This window comes from Biomphalaria glabrata, chromosome 3, assembly GCF_947242115.1.
Source record: "Biomphalaria glabrata chromosome 3, xgBioGlab47.1, whole genome shotgun sequence".
NCBI lineage: Eukaryota > Metazoa > Mollusca > Gastropoda > Planorbidae > Biomphalaria > Biomphalaria glabrata.
In genome coordinates, this window is record NC_074713.1 from 1,018,956 (window position 1) to 1,041,559 (window position 22,604).

General features: G+C 35.9%; 1 protein-coding gene across 4 annotated transcripts in view; it reads right to left on the minus strand.

Moving 5' to 3' along the window:
- LOC106052623 (uncharacterized) overlaps positions 1–22,604 on the minus strand; it is a 67,181-nt gene that overhangs the window by 17,523 nt on the left and 27,054 nt on the right. For all 4 annotated transcript variants that reach the window (XM_056022823.1, XM_056022822.1, XM_056022821.1 and 1 more), the window contains exons 3-18: positions 17,239–17,324; positions 16,864–17,027; positions 16,390–16,466; positions 14,845–14,973; positions 13,973–14,079; positions 11,361–11,447; positions 8,169–8,347; positions 7,947–8,044; positions 7,263–7,384; positions 6,252–6,358; positions 5,946–6,029; positions 5,774–5,863; positions 5,132–5,267; positions 3,992–4,071; positions 360–420; positions 100–162 (exon numbers count right to left, since the gene is read on the minus strand). In XM_056022823.1, coding sequence (XP_055878798.1) covers positions 100–162; positions 360–420; positions 3,992–4,071; positions 5,132–5,267; positions 5,774–5,863; positions 5,946–6,029; positions 6,252–6,358; positions 7,263–7,384; positions 7,947–8,044; positions 8,169–8,347; positions 11,361–11,447; positions 13,973–14,079; positions 14,845–14,973; positions 16,390–16,466; positions 16,864–17,027; positions 17,239–17,324 — 1,670 coding nt within the window. The remainder of the gene's footprint in view (positions 1–99; positions 163–359; positions 421–3,991; positions 4,072–5,131; positions 5,268–5,773; positions 5,864–5,945; positions 6,030–6,251; positions 6,359–7,262; positions 7,385–7,946; positions 8,045–8,168; positions 8,348–11,360; positions 11,448–13,972; positions 14,080–14,844; positions 14,974–16,389; positions 16,467–16,863; positions 17,028–17,238; positions 17,325–22,604) is intronic.

The window sequence follows — 22,604 nt, forward strand, 5'->3', positions numbered from 1 at the left end:
TTGAAATGACTTCTGCAATCAGTGAAGAATATGAATCTATTTACCTAAAATTGAAATGATTAAAGTCACAAAATCATTCCAAAGTAAGAAACCTCTTACCATTTCTGTCCATAGCAACCATGTCTTTGCCTTGGAGGATAGTTAGCTCCACTATCACTTTATCTGTACACATAGACACGGTGGTATTAAGGAAAAGTAAATTTACATTCGTAGGTTATTGGAAATAGTAAAAGATTAAGTTTGTTTTTTAAGGTAGAAGTTTTTTTTGTTTTTTTTTCAATAATTACATTGAAATTCTAATTCAAACTACTTTACTGATTTGAAACATTCAATTTTCTACATCTTGAACTGCAACTTACTTGATAGAAGATCATTCATATAGGTCGAAGCTGCTGTTGACCTTCGACCTGGAAGTCCAGCCTGGCAACAAACAAAACAACATACTGCACATGTCATGACTGGATGACAAAATATGGCAAACTATTTATAAACAAGAGTAAGTATGGCTGTGGGTTCAGCTTGGAATTAAACATAAAAAAACAGAAGTTGATTTAAAGTTGCATGAAACTATCTACAAGTTAACTAAACAAGTCTGTCAATAATTATCTAAGATAAATGACTAAATATCAACTTATTTATGATAGAGGTGTGTGTAGTTTAAATTTCATTCTAATACATAAGTTCTTAAGACTGTTTCTTTTCCCCACATCTAGACATGATGCACTAGGTGGATACATAGGTATGTATGTTTACAAGTAGGCAACATTTGTGTGTTTATGTGCATGTATTTCTGTAAGATGATAAGACTCTATGAGCAGTGAGTTATAAAAAATTATTATGTGATAGAAGTCATATGTGGTTATGTTAAGACATAGAAAGGTATCTCTATGTTTCACACACTTCTCAGGCATGTGCTTAAGCAACAGATATAAGTTTACATGCAGCTGTCAATACTAGCTAGACATTCTGTGACACCATCTCTATATAGGTTAGTGATGCACCAGCTTTTAGTAATGTACTAAGCATATTGCCTGGCCTTCACCCACACTGTTTGATGTACACACCCATACATTATGGAGAGTTGAGACACACAGATGTACACACCCATACTTCAAGAAGAGTTGAGACACAGTGATGTACACACACCTACAGCAATGCAAAAGCTAGAAGACATAAATAATTGGCTTTTGTATTTGCTTTCTAAGTTCTAACATTTGTGAACCCTTGAGGTAAACCGAACCTAAACCCTAAGACTTCAGTTTTCTGCTTTCTTTGAATTCCAATCAACATTACTTTCTTGTCTTATATATTTCCATGTAACTTATTTTTAGAAATGCCCATATTGAGATTCCTGCCCTGTAGCCAAATGTTCATCAGAATGATACTAAAATAATTTGTTTCTACATATCCAAAGAACTACAGTGAACTTTGAAAAACAAAAAAAATACTATCAACAGTCCTAGATTTTCTGAAGTTAACTAGACTAATAGAAGTGTGTGACCTGCATTTGTATGTAATTCCAACACTGGTAACTCTTACCAGACCACAAGTATGACATCGGCATGACATAAAAGTCTATGGTTACATTAACACCTGACATAAAGTCTATGGTTACATTAACACCTGACATAAAGTCTATGGCTAGATTAACACCTGACATAAAGTCTATGGCTACATTAACACCTGACATAGAGTCTATGGCTACATTAACACCTGACATAAAGTCTATGGCTACATTAACACCTGACATAAAGTCTATGGCTACATTAACACCTGACATAGAGTCTATGGTTACATTAACACCTGACATAAAGTCTATGGCTACATTAACACCTGACATAAAGTCTATGGTTACATTAGCACATGACATAAAGTCTATGGCTACATTAACACCTGACATAAAGTCTATGGTTACATTAACACCTGACATAAAGTCTATGGTTACATTAACACCTGACATAAAGTCTATGCTTACATTAACACCTGACATAAAGTCTATGGCTACATTAACACCTGACATAAAGTCTATAGTTACATTAACACCTGACATAAAGTCTATGGTTACATTAACACCTGACTTAAAGTCTATGGTTACATTAACACCTGACATAAAGTCTACTGTTACATTAACACCTGACATAAAGTCTATGGCTACATTAACACCTGACATTAAGTCTATGGTTTAACACCTGACATAAAGTCTATAGTTACATTAACACCTGACATAAAGTCTATGGTTTAACACCTGACATAAAGTCTATGGTTACATTAACACCTGACATAAAGTCTATGGTTTAACACCTGACATAAAGTCTATAGTTACATTAACACCTGACATAAAGTCTATGGCTACATTAACATCTGACATTAAGTCTATGGCTACATTAACACCTGACATAAAGTCTATGGCTACATTCACACCTGACATAAAGTCTATGGCTACATTAACACCTGACATTAAGTCTATGGCTACATTAACACCTGACATAAAGTCTATGGCTACATTAACACCTGACATAAAGTCTATGGCTACATTAACACCTGACATAAAGTCTATGGCTACATTAACACCTGACATTAAGTCTATAGTTACATTAACACCTGAACCCAAACAAGTTCATTCACTTCAAGTTTAAAAAAAAAAAATCCTTGTGATAGCCCATTAAAAAAGAAATGAATACATTTGCTGGATGAAACATAAATCTCTATAGTTTGAAAGAAAAACATTACAACAATGTTAATACAAAGTGAAATAAATGAAGTTTTAGTTAAGAAAGAGCCCAGCCAATGATACGCTTCAGAATAGAAATAAAGAGCAGAAAAGTTTTTCTTTTTCAAACTTACAAATATTTGGATGTTAAAAACTTTTTTTTTCCCTATAATATATAAAGCTATGTCAGCATTTAAATTTTTGTGTAATATTTTGTGTGAATTTTTGTTTAATTTTTTGTTTTTTTTTGTGTAAATTTTTGTGTGAATTTTAGTGTGAATTTAGCTTTTAAAAGTTTCCTATACATCACAATCTTAACAAAAAAAAGTTTTTGAATTCCAAGTGCGCCTAGAAATCTGTTATGTGATATAAAAATAGAAAAGAAGCCAAGACATTCAGTGACTCTCAATCAGCCACACACCAACAACTGTATAACACAGAAACAGTTCTATTGTTATCACATGCAAGTCTAAATGACTATTTGCTGAAGAGAAAAAAAAAAAACAACTTACCGGCATCTAGTACAGGGGAGAGAATGAAGCAGGAAGTGATGAATGAAGATGAAATGGAAAATTGGTTACGGAAAAATAAACGAAACAGGAAAAATATGTAAATAGAGCCAAGAGAAATAGAATGATGATGTAAAGAGCAACTTTGATAGAACCTGTAAAGTTTAACAAACATCAGAAGTCAAGAACTTGATCAAAGGATAGAGAACTCTTTACTAACTGGTGGCCAAACGAGAGCAGACTTGGAGATGACAATATTATATGTACACAAAGATTGTTACAGTCAAAGTGCAGAGTGGCGCCCAATGTGGGGCTTGCCTTTTCTTTTGGGCACCCATTGTTAAGGCAAGAGACTCTCTAGCAGTAAACACACAACTGTAGTTTATAATCACTTGAATCTTGTTACAAAGAATGATACTATAATATTAATAATAGTAATTCATGTCAATCCATTCTCTGGATTCCTTCTCTCTGACCTCACTTCCATTCAATACATGCATTCGCACCATTCTTAATTCGCACTATTCTACATTAGCACCACTCTGCACTCTGACCCTAACAAAGATAATTCGATTAGCTAATAAAGTAGTGTAAACAAACATGCCCAATAATGACCTAAAGACCTCACAAAGCCCAACATTTACTAGCATCAGCCAAGCCATATAATCACTACTAATTACAGACATTGAAAGTTAACAAATATATTAAAATGATACAGATATAATTGTAATAACATATACAAGGTACAAGCTTTAGCTATTAAGATAATTACCATTGTACTAGGTGACATCAGATCTTCTTTATATAGGTAATCATTGGGCTTGTAACTCTTCATCAGCTGGTGAAATTTTTCTAAAACACATAAGACAATTTACATCAGTAGACTTTGAGCTCATTAACCCATGTCTAGTATTTAATTTATTATCAAAGTTAAATTTATAATGCTGCCTTTATATATAGTTATGTTCCTATCATATTCATAGAGAGTTTCACCAACATTGATAAGAACTTATATTATTTAAAGCATGAAAATATGACAATGTATTTAGTTGTTTATATTTTATTTTGCTAAAAACAATGCAACAACAAAAAAATATGAACATAAAACTCTATACAAATGTTCAAGAAATGTATAGTTCAAGAACACAGCATTGCCTCATCCTGTCAGTTAGCCTGGCTAAAGTATGCTTGGAGCTATGGGCAAGCTTTCTTAAGCAAAAGTATGGGGACAGCAAAAAAATAAAAAATAGCTATGAACATGTATTTGTATTGTTATAACCCTACTGGCGGCGTGAAAGGGTTAACTGTAGGTTCAGCTGACATATGTGAACTCAGGCGATGGACAAGGGACAGTACTACGGTTACACGCAAATATGACCAATGTTACGGTCATGTGATCGAAAGCCTGCTTGGACTAGAGACACAGTGTGTAAGAAAGCGGCAGATCAAGACCAGAGAGCGCTGAGACCGGGACTGTTAGTCAACCATGAAGTCGGTCCTGGTGCAGTCCTCCAGTGAAACGTACAAGTCCAGGAAGAGACAGTAGAGTTGATGAGTTTAATACAGTGATATACAGTCTAACGTTGTAGTAGATTGTGCTGCCAATTGTGTCGTATTGGCTGTTTTATTTGACCCTTATTAAAGTACCAGATTAACCAACCCTTATTAAAGTACCAGATTAACCAACCCTTATTAAAGTACCAGATTAACCAACCCTTATTAAAGTACCAGATTAACAAGAGCTCTTGTTGTCAGGTTCTTGTGTTGATGTGTTGTGTTGTGTTTAGCAGTTTTTACAGAAGGCCTGATTAGGGAGAGAATCGTAACAGTATTCAAACATTCAGTGACTATCATTGAGTAAAACTTAGAAATCAAGAGAATAGAATTTCATCCACATTATAATATGGTATACCTGATTTGCTGACTGATTCCACAGGTCTAAAGACAGCAGTGAAAGTGATCTGGCCACATTTTTTATCTTCTGAGAACCCTTCATCTGGCTTGTTGTAGCCTAGAGTTAAGGTTCTTTTAATAACTTCTGGCTGAGACTAAAAATAGAAAGCCAACAAGGACAAATGATTTTACTTTTCAATAAAAACAAAGTTGACAAAGACACAAAAAAGGCAACAAATTGAGAACAAAGTAAACAAAAATTTTAAAGCAAGAAATTTGTATTATGATGTAATAAATGAGGGGGGCATGGTGGCTGAGTGGTAAACTGCTTGGCTTCCAAACCAAGGAGTCTCGAGTTCAAATCCTGGTGGGATTTTTTAATTTCAGAAAGTTTCTGAGGTGCCCTTGATTCTACCCAACTCTAATGGTTACCTGACATTAAATGGGAAAAGTAAAAGTGGTTGTGCGTTGTGCTGGCCACATCATGCCCTTATTAACTGTGGGCCATAGAAACAGACGACCTTTACATCATCTGCACTATAGATCGCAAGATTTGGAAGTAGAACTTTTTTTTTTACTTTTGCAATAAATGAAACATTTCAAACACTTGTGGAAGACAAATATGTCTGAATTATGCCATACTAAATATAGTAGCACTCACCTCTGACATTCTAAAATGAACTGAACCCAAAAAGTCATCATTGATGGTGTTGGTTCCATCCCAGTCGTAGACAAAGAAAGAGAAAGAACTCTGCAATTAGAAATGCATCATTTTAGTACGCAGTAGATTTCGTAATAAATTAACCTTCGCTAAATAGATCAAAGTCAGTTACCATTGTGTAATCTCGAACAAAAAACTCCACCCAAGACTCCCAATGAGGATTTCTGGTCCTCGGGATAAATGGAGTAGTAAGAACCTGAAATCAAATTATAAATAACGATTAAAATGAATTAATTAGAAACATAGAGAATTAACTCTTTCTCTCCTAACCGACGATACCAACGTTGATTCCACCAGAATGTGGTAAATAATTACGGAGAGAAAGAGTTAACACATCTCAAGAAAAATGTCTCTTCAAGATTTGGGTATCTCCTAAATATATATATATATATATTTCAAAATGTTTGAAAATGCTTACTCTCTTTCTGTCACAGAACACCACACAATATGGGTCGGAGGCTCCAGTTTTGTCTGCAGCCAGGACATTGGTTGCTCCATGACAACATATATACATCACTCCAGCCACTGGTCAAGACACAGACAAAAAGAACTATTTTAAAATCCCTTGGCTCTCTACTGAATGAATCAGTATTTGTGACAATGACTTTCTAGACTCTCGAGGTAGAAGATGTATACTTGTTTACTTACTTTACTCAAACTTGTTGACATTGTTCATTCACACAACAAGGTCAAGGAGTTTTTGATGTAAAACAGACAAGAAGTTTTTTTTCTATCACATTCTAGAAAAAGTTTTCCAAATTCCGGTTAGCATATTTAGCCAGACCCTCAAGGCCGTAGAAAGTCTGAGCTTTGGTTGCTCAGATGAAATGTAATTAAAGAACAACTAAAAAAAAAACTGTTCAAGGAGTTACTATTTGCTGTTCTGGAAGAGTCAATGAAAAATATAAATGCAGAGGTAGAGAGAGTCTGTACGCAAGTAATGGCCTCTACTGAATCTATTGACATGTTTCTAGATGAAAGATTTGACATTGTACTACTAGTGAACATTATTTGAGCAAGTGTCCAAAGTATGTCTCATTAAACTTCAATTATTTGCCTGACAACCTGTTGTTATACATCAAACTCACGAATAATACAAGCAAAAAAGCAAGTCAAAGAAAGAGAATACAACTTAATTTAAGAACAACTAAACAAACTGTTCAAGGAGTTACTATTTGTTGTTTCGGACGAGTCAATGAAAAATATAAATGCAGAGGTAGAGAGAGTCTGAACGCAAGTAATGGCCTCTACTGAATCTATTGACATGTTTCTAGATGGAAGATTTGACTAGTGAACATTATTTGAGCAAGTGTCCAAAGCATGTCTCATTAAACTTCAATTATTTGCCTGACTCAACCTGTTGTCATACATCTAACTCACGAATAATACAAGCTAATAAAGCAAGTCAAAGAAAGAGAAGACAACTTACAAGTATTAGATTTAGAGCTTTGACTTTCTTCCACTTCCGTGGTTTTGATGGGAGGCAGCGCTGTGTAGTGCATTGTTAGAACCATCTTGGAGCCATCCTTATTGTCCACGGTGGTCTCACAACTAAAACAAAAGTGTTCATGTCTTTGTAGAATAAGATCATAATGAAACATCTTTGCTTTATAGAGCCACTGGGCTCTAGACTAAACAACAAATGAAAGTCTTTTAAATGTACGCAAAAAAAGAATACACTTGTCTACAACCTTAGTCTACAACCTTTACTGGCAACAATACAAACAATATACAATTTGTTATTTCCGGTTTGAAAATCCCTAAACATACTATAAGCAAAGGTCAGGGTTCACACAGAAATGTCTTCAAAGTAAAAATGCTGAAAGGCCTGACCGGAATTCAAACCAAGGACACGCCACTGGGAAACTAATTTTCATGTCAGCTACCATTTCAAACTATTTAAATTCTCATTACCTATGTGAAAATTTTGTCAAAGGCCTAACTTCGACCTCCAAAAATTTAAAAAAAAAATGTTTTTTTTTTTTTTTTTGTTTATATTTCCTAGAGATTACAGATCATTTAGCCAAGTCTAGCCTACTGATAGACAAGCAAAACATAATTAAATACTCTGGCTTCCTTTCCCACCCCTTCCCAGCCCTGAAAGAGTACTTACACTGAGTTGACTTGAAATGGAAAGGAAGAAAGATTGACTTCTTTCTGTTCTAATGTTGTGCTGGTAATCAGTCGCATGCATTTGCTTTTGATTTTGATCTGCAAACATGAAAAAAAAAAAGAAGAAATAATTTAGTTTGACACTTAAAAGTCTTTTGTTCATTGTTGCTAAGTCTTCAGTTCAGTGTTCAGTAACTAGAAACCAAGAATGACAACTCTAAACCTTTTCAGTGGCCAAATTGTAAATGAAAAATGAGCAGACATCTTCCCATTCTTCCGTCGCTGGAACTTCATGAGTCTGACGTTTTCTTGTGCCAATATTAAGTACAACATAGCGAATATCTTCAGAAACAGCATTTCTGGGTGGGTAACCTTTGACCTGGACTGTAAGGACACCTTGAGCTGATGACAACAAAACAATGGACCTTATTTGTCTTTCTATAAGTTAGCATGACTAATTAGTGTTTGCACTTAGTATCAAGAAAATCGGTGTGGCACACAACAATGGATATGAAGTGTGTTGAAAGTGTTATTATTAATTTCTAGGCTAAATGATTCAAAATTGCATCAATTGTAGTTAAGAGCTTTTAGTTTGATTGAGTAATAAACATGTAAATAAAAAACAAATGTACAGTGTAATTGAGTCAAACTTAAAATAAAACATTATCTCTTTAATTGAAATTATTGATATAAATCCAAAATGGAATTTAGTAGTAGTATATTTATTCCGAATATGGTATCTAATAGGAAATAGGATAAAACGTAAGATAGTAGGATGAGCAATCTACAATTTATAAAATAAGAACACCTAAAGATACAAAATTATTTCTTACAAAAAAAATGCTTTGCAAATCTAAAATTAATCAACATTTTGTCATTTTAATCTACCGTTTTGAATTGAGATTTAATTATACATATATAAACAGAAATTCTGATAAAAGAAATTCTGATAAATGACTATTCAATGAAATGTTTTCATTACTAAGTCTTAAGACGTATGGCCTTGAGGTCTGTAGGGGACAATCCTAGTTACTTCAGATCTTTCCTATCCATAGTTCTTTCCTCTACAATCAAGCTGTTCCAGTGCTAGGATTTATTCTTAGACCTCTTAAAGAAAACTATTAGCGATATTCAAGCAAGCAAGGTCTGCTAATAGGATTCAAAGCTATTTCAGTAAAGCAAATGCCGCAACCCAAAACCACCAGAATATGTTTTAGTTTTTTTTTAAAGCATTTATGATACAACAGAGATATGGCATGGGAAACTGAGGATTCAATCAAATTCATTCTGACTACTCAAAAGTGGGAAGACTGAGACTGAAGACTGAGGATGCTGGTGTTATATGTGTTCTCTTTTGAGGCAAAATAAATCTTTTTCATTGCCAGAACCAAGTTCTATTTCATTAACATCAACATAAAGCTACGCTTCAATATCACATATCAACATAAAGCTACGCTTCAATATCACATATCAACCTAAAGCTAGGCTTCAAAATTACGTATAAAATTAAAGCTAGGCTTCAATATCACATATCAACCTAAAGCTAGGCTTCAATATCACATATCAACCTAAAGCTAGGCTTCAATATTACGTATAAAATTAAAGCTAGGCTTCAATATCACATATCAACCTAAAGCTAGGCATCAATACTACATATCAACCTAAAGCTAGGCATCAATACCACATATCAACCTAAAGCTAGGCATCAATATCACATATCAACCTAAAGCTAGACCTTTGTTTATGCATACCGGTATATATATATGTGGTATTTTGTGAATCACCATGTTCCCATTTTTTTATAATTTTAGTCAGCCGTTTTAAATAACTGATATTAGAGTATATTCTCAGTACAGCTGATATTATTCCCATTTCCTGTCTTCCAAATGTATTAATAAAAAGTGATTGCATGGTGTCCAAAGCCAGTTTTAGCTAAATAATTTGGTTGTACAAAGCATTGGGTACAAGGTGCAAGGCATCTAGGATAGGTTTTAATTAACATGGTTCATTGTACATAATAGTTTTAGTGACAAGCTTTGCATATGTTCAATACTGGAACATCATTTCAATATTAGACAATTATATTTTAAATACTAGAGCATCTACAATAATTATTTATGTTTAATACTAAAGCGTCATCTTATCTTATATAATACAGACGTTATTTCAAAAAAGATGATTACGTCTTTGCTCAGGCAACCCATTCCACTAATAGCACTAGGGAAGAAGGAGCATTTGTACAAATTTGTCCTAGCATATGGAACGAGGAATGTGCCTTTATCTTTGTATCTCATGTGCAATGCTAGATCATCATGTCAAATACCAGAAATCATTTGTCCAATGCTAGAACACATGATGAATGACTTAACTATACCATCAGAGAAATAATCAACAATAGCTGACTTAATAACTAAATTTTTCAAGGAGTGACATCCATGTTTTCTTCATAGTGCCACATTCAAAGACGAGACATAAACACGCTCGTAGAAAATGTAAATGATCTCAGATTCAATCTTATTTTATTTTTTTAAAATTACATTTAAAAAACAAAGAACTATGACTTTATTAGAATTGTATAGAGCGTTGAGCAGTTTAGCCAACTAAGTAAATAGAATGTCCTAGGTTTTACTACTCTGCTACACAAGTGGATCCATATCTCTGAATTGTTTTAAGTCAAGGCAAAACTATTTCTGGAGTTCCTTGTAGAACTATTTGAGACCCACTAATGTTTAAAATCAGTGACTTACCCAATTGCGTCTTAGCTGGAAAGCATAATGTTAGTTATTGATGGTGTAAACATTAACAAGTGAAATAATTAAGTCACAAAGTTACAAAGACGGGAACATTTCTCCATCCAGTTGCCAAGAACTTAGTAACAAAACACTGACAAGTTACCAGCTATCCTTTTCCTTCAGAAAAATGTGAAACTCAGCAAAAGAAAACTTTAGAGATGTGCAGAACTCTTATACGACAGGTTTACATGATTTACCTATTTTCAACTAGCAATATGAATGGCATGATATAATCTTTGCAACACTGCAAGAAAAAAAGATGGCTTCAATTTACCAAGTGTACCAATGAAAGTTAAGACTATATCAACTGGAACAAGAAGATTTAAGACCATTGGAGATACTTTTATATACAAAGTTCAATCCCACCTTAATCATAGTGAAAAAAAAAAAAAGAATGAAAAATATAATTTGAATATTTTTTACAAGCAAAAATTTTTTTAATTTACTATAGGCTTGGTCCATTAACACAAAATGTTAATTTGTCAAGCAATTATCAAGGGGATGTTATACAGTATTAGCTTTATAAGGCAGGATATTTGTCATGATTGTTAGTTTTAGCATAACTTGTGTCAACAATTAGTACAAAATTCCAAATGGATTTTCCAATTGCAAACTCAACTGACCTTTCTCTTTCTTTGAAAACGTCTGCCCCATCAAGGTGGGACCCACTTTGTTAAAGTTGATGTCTACACTGGCAGGGTCAACCATAGCTGGGGGAGAAATCAAATGTAGTCATTAGTTGATGGACACCTGTGTGTCTCTTTCTTGACTGTTGATTGTGTACAACATTTCTTCTATGCTCATATGCTGTGTACTAATATGTTCAACAGGCTGTATACCAATATGTTAAACATGCAGTGTACTAATATGTTCAAGAGGCTGTGTACTAATATGTTCAACATGATGTGTACTCATATGTTCAATATGCTGTGTACTAATATGTTCAACAGGCTGTGTACTAATATGTTCAACATGCTGTGTACTAATATGTTAAACATGCAGTGTACTAATATGTTCAAGAGGCTGTGTACTAATATGTTCAACATGATGTGTACTCATATGTTCAATATGCTGTGTACTAATATGTTCAACATGCTGTGTACTAATATGTTCAACAGGCTGTGTACTAATATGTTCAACATGCTGTGTACTAATATGTTCAACATGCTGTGTACTAATATGTTCAACATGCTGTGTACTAATATGTTCAACAAAATGTGTACTAATATGTTCAACAGGCTGTATACTAATATGTTCAACAGGCTGTGTACTAATATGTTCAACAGGCTGTGTACTAATATGTTCAACATGCTGTGTACTAATATGTTCAACAAAATGTGTACTAATATGTTCAATAGGCTGTGTACTAATCTATTTTGTTGTTAAGTTGGGGGGGGGGGGAGATTAAGTGGTAAGCAACCATCAACCTCAACTCTGCCGAGTCAAACTTCAAATTCAAAGATTCCCAGTCTACATTCAGGATTTGAACTGAAATACCCTGAGTTAGGTGGTCAAACGGTTTCTGCCACTTCGCCATACATCCCATATGTATGATGTTGACAGCGCGACCTTAGCAGTATGGTAGGAGCCTGGGGTGAGTGTCATACGCAGGCCCATGAGCCGTAAACTTAATATATATATATATATATATATATATATATATATATATACCAAAACACATCATGCTAACTGGCTCATCTGCCTCTAATGCTGTAGGCCTTATTATTGCTACAAGACATACAAAACTATGACTGTACTATTGGCTTTTCTGGCTACATTATGTATTGAGTGTAATTGCTTTTGATTTTGCTTTCAATCAACGTAGCTAATGAGTCAGAAACATTTTGAATGAAAAGTCAACAAACTAGCGAATAATTTCTGTTATTGTGGGGACCCTCTCTGATGCAGGGCCTGTCTCAGTTGCCCCACTCGCTACTATCGTGAATCGTTTAGAAAACAGGTGTCGGCAATGACCAATTTACTTCAGATTTTTTTCAACAGATGTCAGTTGCCTGGTACAGTTGAATAGACTTGAAACCATAAAATTAGTTGAAATCCTGTTACAAACAAGGAACTTTCAGCTCACTAGCCAACTGGTCTATCTCTTAGGCCACATCATAATAATAATAATAATAATAATAATAATTTCCTATGGAAATACGACTCCGATGCAACCCCTCTGAACCTACACAATGCTGATGTCAATATCGGTTTGGACGACGTAGGGCATGAGATTCGCCAATGGGAAGAAAAAACACTCCACGGAAAATTTCCGGCTTCATTACATGGGGACAACATCGACAAGGCTGCTTCCTTAACATGGCTCAAAGCAGGTCATCTCTACCCTGAAACAGAAGGCTTTGTTACAGCAATACAGGACAGAGTAATCAGGACAAAAAATTACGAGAAGCATATCCTGAAACTCAATGTTGTCAACAAATGCCGAAAATGTGGAAATGTGGGCGAGTCGATTGAACACATTATGGCAGGATGTCCAGCCCTATCAGAATCAGCCTGCCTAGGTCGCCATAACCAAGTTGCAAAGTTAATACACCAACACCTGGCTTTGACGTACAAATTGATCGGTAAGGACACTCCCCCTTATTATAAATACTCTCCGCAAGAGGTTCTTGAGTCTACTGAACATCTGCTGTACTGGGATAGGCCTATTCTGACCGACAAAACGGTAGATTTCAATCGCCCGGATCTGCTGTTCATCGATAAAAAAGAAAAAAACGCTACCATTATCGATATCGCCGTACCACTGTCTCATAATTTAAGAAAAACTGAGATAGAAAAACAACGAAAATATGGGAACCTAGGCTTGGAGATTAAGCGTCTATGGAAATTGTCCAAAATAACAATATACCCCATTGTTATATAAACCGAGGGGATAATAACAACTGACCTCACAGACACCTTCAAGGCCCTTAACATTCCTAGGAACATCTTCGTTGCCTGTCAGAGGGCGGTACTGTTGCAGACCTGCCACATCACCAGAAAATTCCTCAGTGGAAACTGTTAAAGGGACTACGATGAATTTTGTTTCTCTTTAGCGAAACTCGACCCTGGCAGCGCCAGAGAATGACTACTCGTTCATTTCTAACATAATAATAATAATAATTTTATTTGTTAATTCTTTTTAAAGACAAAAGAGAAAGTGTTGAGTTCTTTTATACTTAGAAAAGAAGTAACAGTGAGAGTGAGAAAAAGAGAGAGAGAAAGATTGTGTTACCTTCAGTTAACCCTTCCATGACATTGTTGTGTATCCAAGACTTCAACAAAGGTATCTCCATCAAACTCAAGTTCCTCAACAAGCAGATATTAAAAGTGACATCTGGCCTGATTTAATACATCATAAATTTTTATTTCATCAGACGTTAAGATCATTTAACTATGTCCTTTTATTGAGAACTACTAAAATAGAATTATCTATACTTCTGACATTAAACCTAATCAAAGAAATTTTTAAAGCAAGGAAATAAACCAAGCTCAAGTTCCTCAACATGCGGATATTAAAAGTGACATCTGGCCTGATTTAATAAATCATAATTCTTTTTTTCATCAGACGTTAAGATCATTTAACAATGTCATTTTATTTGAGAACTACTAGAATAGAATTATCTATACTTCTGACATTAAACCTAATCAAAGATATTTTTAAAGCAAGGAAATAAACCAAGCTCAAGGTACTCAACATGCGGATATTAAAAGTGACATCTGGCCTGATTTAATACATCATAGTTTTTTATTTTATCAGACGTTAAGATCATTTAACAATATCATTTTATTGAGAACTACTAGAATAGAATGATCTATATTTCTGACATTAAACCTAATCAAAGATAGTTTTAAAGTAAGGAAATAAACCAAGCTCAAGTTCCTCAACATGCTGATATTAAAAGTGACATCTGGCATGATTTAATACATCATAAATTTTTTATTTCATCAGACGTTAAGATCATTTAACAATGTCATTTTATTTGAGAACTACTAAAATAGAATTATCTATATTTCTGACATTAAACCTAATCAAAGATAGTTTTAAAGGTAAGGAAAAAAAACCAAGCAGTTCCTTTAAAATCTAACAAGTTAAACACAGCTTACTTCTCCTTAAAACAGACTGTAGCTTTGGAGATGTGTGGGAAAGGAATATCCATAGATAAACACAGAATGGCTTGCAGAGTTCCCTGGATATGTAAGTCTTCTACCACCATGTCAAAACCAAGACTTACTCTGGTGAAACAAAATATTCTTCATTATAAATGTATGTCATAAATTTATTTTTTTTGAAAGTTTCAATATTGGCCAATGGAAGATTATCATAGTATACAGCATTTAATTTTTTTGAGTGCATTCTTAGTTAAATATTTATAAACTTTAAGCAGGTCAAAACAAATATGAATACAATATCATAAATTATGTAACAACACGTTAGATGAATATTATTTCTCTTGGGAAAAAAATTTGATTAAAAAAAAACACCATGTTTGCATATAAACTTTGTAAAGTGATTTATAGCAACTTTATCAGTTTAAAAAAACACCACAAAAATAAGTCTTCTAAAAGCTAGATCAATCAAAAACTATGAGCCATGCAAAACATCCTTTACACATTATTCTGCTATTCTAATAAGAAATCTGTTAGCCAATTTCTGTACCATACCATGAGTTTCTTGACAAGTAAAGAATAAAAAAAGGGAAATGGAAATCTGTGTCATGATTGTCCGACTCATGAGAACTTTTTAAATAACCAGAATTAAATAATCAGATCTACGTAGTTCTCTTTGAAATAAAAATAAAAAAAGAATTGAACATTAAAAAAATCTTCAAATATTTCATAAATGTTAAGAATTCTTCTTTTGGCATCAAACTGGTTCCAAAAAAAAAGTCAATCTAGAACAGCGGTTCTCAACCTTTTATGCTCGCCGACCCCTTTCTACAAACCCCCACTCTGACGCGACCCCCCCTCCCCACACACACACATACAGCAATAGAAGAGTAGACAATAACAATCCACATTTTCGATGGTCTTTGGCGACCCCTGGCTAATCGTCAATCGACCCCCCCAAGGGGGTTGAGAACCCCTGATCTAGAAGCTCTTCAAAATGAGCACGTTCAAATCAAACAATGTCTTAAGCATAAATCTAATTATTTATTGACTGAGTCTAATTGCAAGCCACGTGGATGTTTGTTATTTCCCATCCGGCAACTTGTTTCCTTTATCAATAGTCTGACATTTAAACAATGTTTCACTCCATTTTTTGTTCTAATCTCTCACAAGTGAAAGAAATGTGTATGCTTGTAAACTTATATGGTAACAAATACTCCATTTCAGATGAAATAAGTTATTAAAAAAAATGAACAGGAAACTTGCAAGGGAAATCAAAGTTCAAAGGTCAGATCAAAGTTCAAAGGTCAGAAAACATGCAAATCAAATCAACCAGGACTTACTGTTTTCATTTAAAACTAAATTTAGACTGAGGCTCTGTTGAGAAAAGAAATGTGCTTTCTTATTTTACATGAATTTTTTCCCCCTTTTCTCCTATGATCCCAAATGCATGCAATTTAAAAATAAAGTATGCAAACAGGCGTAAATTAGGTTTACAACTATAATTGTATTATTTTATTGCAACAAGCTTTAAGCACTTACTTTCCAGAACCAACACGACCTCGAAATATCATTTTAAAGTCTTCAGACACCAAGCTAAGATCTGCTTCCACAACCACCTGGTGGGATAATTTTAAATCTTTACAGTAAAAAAAAAAATTCTCCTAAAGCAGTGCTTCCCAAACTGTGTTCCACGGAACTAGAGGCATGAATAGGTGTTCCCCCAACTACTGGAATAATCAACTAGTAGCGCCACCATGTGAATTAATCTCTCTAAAAAATAAGCAAAGTGTTCCGTTAAATACTGAGAATGTACAAAGTGTTCTGTTAAATACTGAGAATGTACAAAGTGTTCTGTTAAATACTGAGAATGTACAAAGTGTTCTGTTAAATACTGAGAATGTACAAAGTGTTCCGTTACGGAAAAAGTTTGGGAACCACTGAACTAAAGCTCTTTAAGTAACATTAAGTCGATTACGTAACTCTAGGACTGACTTAAGTCAATAAGATTAAAACCTGGTAGGAAGAGAGTTGCTGCAGACCAGCCGGTGGCCGATGGACATTGAACCACGAAATGGGTTGGAGACTTCCAGGTGTGCTCTCGGAGCATTCAAATGTCCTGACATTCTTAATGTTGGGCGTCTGTTCTCCCACGGTGAAAGAGCTGACCTCCAGACCATCTGTTAACATAAATAGATGACAGACTCTTTAGTTTTAGTCACAATGGTCAGTTAAAGTGCTGACCTCGAATACCAAAAATTTAGTTTCAGTGAGTCACAATGGTCAGTTAAAGTGCTGACCTCGAATACCAAAAAAAAACAACCAACTTATCTAAATATTTTGTCTTATGGTTTTCTTGAGTCTGAAGAAGAGTAAGACACGGTCACCTACCAACAAAAGAAGGTCTGATATCCCAGAGTCTCTCATCAATGTTTTTCTTGACCAGTTCCTCAATGTTGGTGGCTGAGAACACCCACCTGAGAAAGTAAACGGAAAAACTACAAATAACCAAGTTAGATAGGAACAGTCAGCATTCTAGTCACTACTATAAAAAGCTTTCTTTGTCTTATCATATATATTACAGATGTTGTTGTTTTTTTTTAAATAAGATAATATCCTAAGCTTTACATGGAAGCAGTGGCGTCACTAGGTGGGTGCAGGGGGTGCGGGCCGCACCGGGTGACACCCAAGCTTACTGCACCGGGTGACACCGACCCTAGTGACGCCACTGCATGGAAGCGCTGTATCTTAGTGGTAAAGCTGGAGGGTCCCGGGCTCAAACCCTGTTAAAGACTGGGCTTTTTAATTTCAGGATCTTTAGGGCGCCTCTAAGTCCACCCAGCTTAAATGGGTGCCTGACATTAGTTGGGAAACAGTAAAGGCAGTTGGGGCAGTTGGTCGTTGTGCTGGCCACATGACACCCTCATTAACTGTGGGCCACAGAAACAGATGACCTTTACATCATATGCCCTATAGACTGCATGGTCTGAAAGGGGAAGTATACTTTTTGCTAGTTTACACTTTTAGATGCACTAACCTATATGTACATGGTATTGAGAGATTTCAAGTCAGGTGACCATGTAAAACAAGAAGGTGACTACTATGAATTCGTCCTTGCATATGGAATAAGAAATGTGCCTTTATATTTGTGTCTTTGCGTCTAAGAATTTTATTAGGTTATGTAATTGCAATTGTAAGTTAAAATTTAGTGTTGTGTGTATTCTTGCTACTTTATCTTAGTGAAATGTAAATGCTGGCTACATCACAAACTGCTGGAGGTCAAGGACATGTAGGACAGACCTACACACCCCCACCTCTTGTTTCTACCAGCAGCTTGACTATCTACATCAGCGGTTCTCAACCTTTTAAGCTCGGTGACCCCTTTTTACAATCCCCTACTCTGCCGCGCCCCCCCCCAACACACACATACAGAAATAGAAGAGTAGACAATAACAATCCATATTTTCGATGGTCTTAGGCGACCCCTGGCAAATCGTCAATCGACCCCCCAAGGGGGTCGCGACCCACAGGTTGAGAACCCCTGATCTACATGTATGGGGAAAAACTAAGGTTGTAAGACTCCTGCATCCACCCATCCCAATAAGAGGACTCAAAGGAAGACTAGCCCTTACAAATGAAGACACACAAAGAAGATGTTGTATACTTTTAAAATTAGGCTTCAAATGCTTTGATGAAATTTGTTAGTAAATTAAAGTCTGTAAAAAGTGAAATGCCAAATTTTTTGTGTGTAGTTATTTCAGGCAAGGGCATGGACCCAATGTCGCCTAGTTTGTGCTAAGACATAAATATAAATAACAAAATTAACTACATGTAGTGGTGTTATGGAGTGTGTGTATGTGTTTCTATGGTGACGGTGGGAAGAGAGTGGCGATTGGTTGTTAATGATGCAAGATTAACGGCATTGTCGTCAGCGATTTTAGGTAGGGGGGACGACTCCCAAACGCAAGACTGAAAAGATGTGTTATTGCAGTAAGTTATATTTTGTCCAGAATACCAATTTCTATTATCATCTATATATATAATTCTCTTCATGGCTCAAGAGTTTTCCATTAAATATCCCTTTTCTATTTCTGCAAGTCGGATGGACTAGGGTAGGAGAACAAGTAGTATTCACCCGTCACTAAATGGCTAGGCCGGACTCAACCATTCGGATTTCGCGAGGCCATGTTTGGGTAGGGATACGGGTAGTAAGTGAAAATTAAGAGTTTGTATTAGAAAATAAATTCGTCTTTGCATTTTATTCATTCCTTAATACGTACAGAATTACTTTACGAGCCTTGCGTGTGGCGAAGTCATACAGTACAAATTCTATCATAGATGACGCCCAATAGCAAGAATTACCAAATCTATCTACGAGAATTGTTGACCCTCAAGTAATTCTTCATTAGTTTTATAAGTTAAGATATAATAAGCCTACAGCGGTTTACTTGTCCACCAGCAGTTTGGTACGACCGTCTATAAAAAGGTGGCCGCACTATCATTTTACAAGAAGAATTCAATCCATACAACGAGCTAGTTACAACAATTCATTTCTGGCAACTTAAAAATACAAATTTGGCATGACTTGGTGATGTAACCATGGCTAAGTCCCCCAGCGTGAAGCACAGACTCTATTAACTGTTTTTGATCTTTTCAACTGTGATGCCAATAAAGGTTACAGAGCATATCTGCATGGATGTCGACATCTGACCTTTGACAAGTGCCGACCGGCTAATCTCCATATTTATATTGTCTATACATTGAGCCCACATCAAATTTATAAAGGTAGCGGCAGAAACTGTGACAGGAAGTGACGTGAAACCGATTCAACCGACATACGCGACACAATATGAATCACCCGTTGGTGTGTGAGAGACACAGAGAGAGAGAGAGGGAGAGAGAGAGAGAGAAAGAGAGAGATCTACATTAATTCAGTAAAAAACTAAATTATTTATAAAAACTCCTAGAGCTAAATAAGGCGAAAGCGTGCAAATTCCATACAAAGTTTTGCAGACGACACTGCTAGAGGTCAACATGTATCTTTATCTTGTTGAAGAAGATGACGTCATCTGACGTGGTGAAAGCAGACGACAGATCAGCTGTCACGCCCTGTCCAAACATACTGTTTAGATACAGGGGTTCTTAGCCTGTGGGTCGCGACCCCCTTGGGGGGTCGATTGACTATTTGCCAGGGGTCGCCTAAGACCATCGAAGATATTGTCTACTCTTCTATTGCTGTATGTGTGTTTTGGGGGGGGGGTCGAGGCGGAGTGAGAGAATGTAAAAAAGGGTCGCCGAGCTTAAAAGGGTTGAGAACCGCTGGTTTAGAATTTTGTTGATTGGGGGGGGGGGAGGGGGGGGGTAGAGAGTCAAGACTAATTTGGAAAAATCGCTCAACGAAATATCGTTCTCAGTGAAATATCCATGACTTAAAAAGTGGCACAGGCAACGAATGAAAGAAATAAAATTGAAATAACTTCATGTAAAGTTAATCAGAGCGAATCAACTACTGAACCAAAGAGTCGCAAGCAGGACAAAGGCGAGTATTCACATAGCTAGGGACCAATTCTACTACTGAATTGTACATCAACGGTTGAATACAGGCTGAGAGTGGTGGGTGAGATAGCATCGAAACGATACTATGACACAATATGAAATAACTACATCAGCGGTGGCCACTACACAGCGATTCTTATATTCAAGCGACCAACTTAGAGATGGGCTTTTCAAATTGTCTCTCTCTATATATATATATAAAATAAAGAAAAGATGAAAAGTTAACCCTTTCTCTCCTGATTGACGATGCCAACGTTGATTTTGACGCCCATTAAATTAAATTAATTAAATTAGTTTTTTTGTATTTATAAAATTAAATTTGTGTTGTGTAAAGAGAGCACGCATTCTCCTAGAATTCGATACCAACTATGACATTTTCTGATAACAAACAAAAAAGTTATTGACGTTTAATCACAGCAGGAGAGTGAAATACAAATGAGCAAAACGAATGATACTATCGGAAAGAGAAAAAAAATTACGGAGTGAAAGGGTTAAACAAAAGGACCAACAGAAGGGAATACATCTTACATGTCCTGAAGGACCGACTCTTCGTTGTTTTCTGTCTGCTGAGCAAGCTAAATACAAATGGACCTCATTCACCAATCGTAAACAAACAGCATTTAGCCTCGTGGCGCTCTATCTCTTCTATATAATTTACGATCTCATGTTTAATTCACGATGGTTGTCACGTGACCGTTTGTTTTGTTATTTTCTCAATAAGATCACGTGACTAAATGCTGTTTATTTACGATTGGTGAATGAGGTCCCATTACACAGGAAGCTCGATGGCGCGTTCGAAAGTGCAGTGAGCCTCTCTTTGACGCCACCCAGCAAGTTCAAGGACATCAATTCCAGACGGTGACCGCAGGGTCAAGGCTAACGAACATAAAGTAATAGACCGTATGATTTCTGACAGGCAGAAACGCAAGAACGATCACTCTGCACATCGTCATGACACCGTCTCCACGAAAATCAAGATTTCGGTCCAATGGCACACAAGACAGATAAAACCGATGCCGATTAGTCAAGATTCCTTGATCATGTTCAATTTCTAAACCTGACTTGGTGAGATGTTGTGGGTATAAAGAGCCTCATACAAGTCCACACACACGTGCCAGCTCGAGCTCGATCACTCCACACACCAGAGACTTGGTCAGTACAATGGGCCTCATTCACCAATCGTAAATAAACACATTTAGCCACGTCATGATATTGATAAAGCAATGAAAACATACGTATCACGTGACAGCCACTATGGATTACATAATTTGTATAGAAGATATAGAGAACCACGTGGCTAAATGTTGTTTGTCTACGATTGGTGAATGAGGTCCATTGGCAAAGTTTCTTTATGTAGAAAGGGATATGTCGTTTTTTGTCATTCGTTGTTTTTGTTTTTGCCTTTTACCGCTGAGCGGTAAAGCGCTTTACTTCCGGGCCGAGGGTTTCGGGTCAAAACCGGATGAAGACTGGGATTTTTTAATTTCGGGATCTTCAGGCGCCTCTGAGTCCACCCAGCTCTAATGGGTACCTGACATTAGTTGGGGAAAAGTAAAGGCGGTTGGTTGTTGTGCTGGCCACGTGACACCCTCGTCAACTGTAGGCGACAGAAACAGATGACCTTTACATCATCTGCCCTATAGATCGCAAGGTCTGAAAGGGGAACTATTTTTGTACAAGTTATTTCTCCCATTTCCCATTGGAGGATCAAGTTAAAACTTTGCATAAGTAGTCATTGTGCCTAACAACAAAACCCAACAAAAATTAGTTCATTAAATATTGGTAATAATCTTTTTTATATATATCAAAGGAGAAATCGTACAGCATTGAGGTATACTGTTCAGTTTCTATTGTAAATCTGCATGATAAAAGCTTGTAATTTCCACTCTAGCAATAGCAATCCTTTTGGTTCAAGATTAATACACAATGAATGAAACCCATTCAGTTGCCCGAAACTCCCTAGGTAGATTTCTTAGTCACGCATTGATGTGAACACTATAGATTTAGATTCTTTCAAATGCAAGCTGACTTCAATTAACATTAACCTCAGCAGGTTGCCGCGAAGGTTGACTGCCAGATAGTTTTGAGAAAAGAAAGCCAAACACTCCAGTTTCACAAAGTGCCATCTGGCATCTAAGTCAACACGGTCTGATAGGAGATGAAGCGAATCTTAATGCCTCCCCCCCCCCTTTTCCCACAGA